Source organism: Perkinsus marinus, assembly GCF_000006405.1.
Source record: "Perkinsus marinus ATCC 50983 genomic scaffold scf_1104296943762, whole genome shotgun sequence".
Taxonomy (NCBI): Eukaryota; Perkinsozoa; order Perkinsida; family Perkinsidae; genus Perkinsus; species Perkinsus marinus.
Genome location: NW_003211680.1, coordinates 1 through 3,866, shown reverse-complemented (window position 1 = coordinate 3,866; position 3,866 = coordinate 1). Strand labels below are relative to the sequence as shown.

General features: G+C 45.8%; 2 protein-coding genes across 2 annotated transcripts; both read right to left on the bottom strand.

Moving 5' to 3' along the window:
* Positions 1-889: 889 nt before the first annotated feature.
* On the bottom strand, positions 890-3,528 carry Pmar_PMAR008530 (Actin-2, putative; the record flags this gene model as incomplete). Its single annotated transcript, XM_002781005.1, has 11 exons — positions 890-965; positions 1,001-1,096; positions 1,482-1,513; positions 1,820-1,917; positions 1,967-2,042; positions 2,490-2,627; positions 2,676-2,751; positions 2,796-2,860; positions 2,910-3,008; positions 3,243-3,320; positions 3,380-3,528. Coding segments are annotated over 11 exons (983 nt in total), but the record flags the coding sequence as incomplete, so codon positions are not given.
* A 70-nt stretch (positions 3,529-3,598) lies between these two features.
* Pmar_PMAR008529 (actin, putative) lies at positions 3,599-3,830 on the bottom strand (the record flags this gene model as incomplete). Its single annotated transcript, XM_002781004.1, has 2 exons — positions 3,599-3,704; positions 3,750-3,830. Coding segments are annotated over 2 exons (187 nt in total), but the record flags the coding sequence as incomplete, so codon positions are not given.
* Between the last annotated feature and the right edge of the window lie 36 nt (positions 3,831-3,866).

The window sequence follows — 3,866 nt, the reverse complement described above, 5'->3', positions numbered from 1 at the left end:
AAGCCACAAATTTTTCTTCCGATCGTATTGAGGTAGCACCGACTTGAACGCCTCGCGAAACGAAAAGTTGAATGCCTGGCTGGGAGCATAGCGCGTTACGTTTTTCAAATTGCCTTTCCATAACGCAGTGAAACCCTCTTCTTTACAAACTCTAGAAAAGCAGTCCCAAACGCCCGTGTATCGATTCATTTTTCCCGACTTGATCTCAACTAGATGATCTTGATTTGCGAGAAGCCATCTGATCCGTTCGGTAGGGGCAATAATTGTCCTCGAAAACCCGGCAACGCCCATCGCCACCACCCAGGAGGTACAGAACGGGTACTTTTCAGGAAGAGTCGGCTCCTCGTGGTAGGGGTGGTAGGACATTAACACGTGATTCCGATGCTACTAGGATGACTTCGTGGCGCTGGAAGTTATGCTTATAATGGAGTTTCCTTGCGATATGAAAAAATATATTTCACGACAACTGCATATCACGGCGAATATCGCGTTTTTCACCGAGTTTTACACCACTTCACGTAGAACGGATGAAACTCCAATAAATAACAGAAGCATTGTCCAGTACTATCTTCTGTGTGCGTTATTCTTTCGCTCACCGTTACACACAACGAAAGATATGAATAACGCAAAAAAAACAAATCTCTCTATTATTATATGCTATTAATATTTACATTTACATCCATATTATATGGGCATTGATGATAAACCACAATAGTATAACGTACTATTGCTGGACGACATTTTCTACCCTACTCTTTCGACCCTGAGGGAAATCCTCATCAACACAGTAAAAATGTGCCCAAAGAAACATACTAATTCGTAGCATGGTGTAATCGATCAGACTGCTGTCCTCCGATACAATACTGAGAGACCGCCATCCCTATACTCCTCACGAGTCAACCATACTCGCTTGAATGAGCTCAGACTTGATACCACACTTCCGCCAACCCACGCTGAGAGCTTCCCTGAACCACGACTACGTCACGCGCCACGAAATTACACCCAATGCGACTCACGCTCTGGAGGAGCACAGATTTTAATTCTTGCATCCTTCGGAACCAGCTTGCGCATTTCCGACAAAAGCCTCTCGCCGAACCTTCAGCACAATCACGTACAGTACGCGACATGTAAAACGCGTAATTCTTATCATACCGGTTTTTCCTCAACCACATCTACTTTTGAGCTAATTTCTCCACCGAGCATTTCAGATATACATAACCTTTGCAAAAAGTGTTTCAGAATCTCGTGAGAGTGAAACTCAATTTTGAGTGAGAATTCCGGAATCAAATCTTGCACAAGTACGGTTAACATCATCAATAATCAGTAGGTCAAAATTGACCAGTGGAGCCTGGAGAAAAATATTACCGCTTTAGACACTCACAGTGTGGGGGCAAAATTTTTTTGAGAGAAGTGCAGCCCGCGAGGTTTTGAAACAGCCTCTATACCGAAATCTAAGTATCAAACCCCATTTCCTGACTCACCCTGGGAATAACGTACTGCCACCAGCGAGAACCTACAATACGGAAAATCCAAATCTTGCGAAACGCTCTAGAATTTCGGTAACTTCACATTATATATTTTCATATCGGGACACGCGGCGTTAAAGAATTCGTCGATCTCCACCAGACTGCCTTACTCGATCACATCCCACTAGAAGGCAATGTTGGAGGAATATATGTTCCCTTTCCTCAGCTGAGCTCTAGTAGGAGTGTACAGAAACCACCAAAAATTTTTTAAAATTTCCTCATAATTTTCTTATTATCACCAACACACACACTTGACCATGTGCATATTCCGACTCCTACTTCAAAACTCTTACCACATTTTGCAGCAGCGTTCGCCTTAGATCCATATCGCTCTTCTGTATGGCCTCATCCAGTAGCAGATGCACACCCTGGTCTGCCGAGGCCGCCATTGCTGAGGACATATCTCCCCCATATACCACAGAGGAGGAGGAGACACCCACTTGGATTGAATAGTATCTCAGGGGCTTGGAAACGCTCAAGGCCGATGTTGATAATAGAACCATCTGGCAGTTCATACTGAACATGGGAAAATTTGGTATTCACGACGCGACCAAAGCTATTTTCAGTTTTTCAGTCGCCAAATTGAACAATGGAGTTCCACCCGTTTTACGTAATACTTTGTGAAAAACCCGGTATTCGCGGTGATATGCAGTAGTCGCGGAGTATATTTTTCACTAGTATTTCTCATATCATTAGGGTGAAACTCCAAGGCGTTGAAAAACTGCAAAAACATTCTTTTCGAAAATCCAGTCCGTGACACATTTAAATAGTAAAACCATTTTCAGGGAGTTCCAATCATTCGCAGTGGTTTAGATTGCCACGTAAATTTAAATCTTCAGATAACGCATAGTGTATATTCTGTGAAAATCGTTTCAACAGCCCCACACATTTCTCAGCATTGCTCTAGTATATATAAAAGAATAAGATCAATTCTCGCTGTAACAACTGAGCAGTCGAGCCCACCGTGTGATCCAATGTTTGCTTTGCGCCGGCCCTCCTGGGGTCCCTGTCGAACTCCCACTCAGTGCCACCGCGCCATGCCCTTTGTACGGCTGGATGCAGGGATACGGCACAGCAATCTTCCTTCATAGTGCGGACTATCTAAGGTTGCGATCATCAAGATTCAGAATAGGCCCAAAAATGACCCACCTCTCGATCCGCCGTAGATAGTAAATGCACTCCACACTGCCGCTTGAGCGACAACTGCAGCCACTCAGTGACGCTCCTGACCATGCAAGCCTACACAGATGAGGACAGAGGCTCGAGCACCTCCCAGCTGATTCACCACGAGTGGCCGCATGCCCTACTGCATACCCCTCATAAACGGGCATAACCTGAATCGGTGAATGTATGTAGATGATATACAGAACGTGATGGGAAGACCTGTGCTACGCCGTCACCGATGTCTAGCACCACTCCAGTGGTCCGACCAGATGCATACAGAGAAAGAACAGGAGAGCAGGCGATGTGGATGGCTGGTACCTGCATACTGCTGCTAACCGAAAAGTCGCGGGTTCGAATCGAAGGAGAATCATCCAGGAACCTATAATGTTTCCGGGGTGGAAACTCATTTTGAATTTTCTACCCACGAACACATTCTTCAATCAGTTTCCCATGTAAATGTCATCATCACATTAGGAGCATCATTTCCCCCCATTGTTATCAAATCCTGGGGAATGTGATTTCTCAAAGCTGAAGGGGTCCCCGGCAAGTTACCTTGAAGACTTCGAAGAGACACTCTGCTAGCTTCTCACGGTGAATCATAGGATTCAACGGCGGCTCGCTTATCAGTACCTACCACGCCAGCAACAATTCTTTTGTAGCTGTAACAGTTGCATAAACTAAAGCTCTACAGGATGCTCCTGAGACCTGCACTTTAGCCCTTCACTGAACACATGCCGCCATATGCGTTCCATGCCCTCCCAATCCGTAACACTGCCATGCGTGATCGGATACTGTATATCCAACAACCCTCGGGAACTGGTCTCAAGTTGACTTCCTACTACTGCCACCACCTGCTCGGGTACGTCAACTATTCAAGATTATAAAGCTCACCTTATTCCCAACAGAACCGCCAACTTTGCTGCCCTTAGTCGGCTTGGTCACTTCTGATGGGCCCTCTACACCCTCCATCACTTTACGGTACTTAGGGTAGCCCACAGCTGAGAGTATTTGGACCTAATCCGTGCATGTCACTGGGGGCACGAAATGAATCTTTGCCACCTGGGGTGAATTCTCCCCCGAAAATCCAGCCTTGATACACCCGCTGCCATTGTCGATCACTACTGGCTGATTGCCAAGCATCACAAGAATAATCCAATGCACTACGCGCGCGCCCGA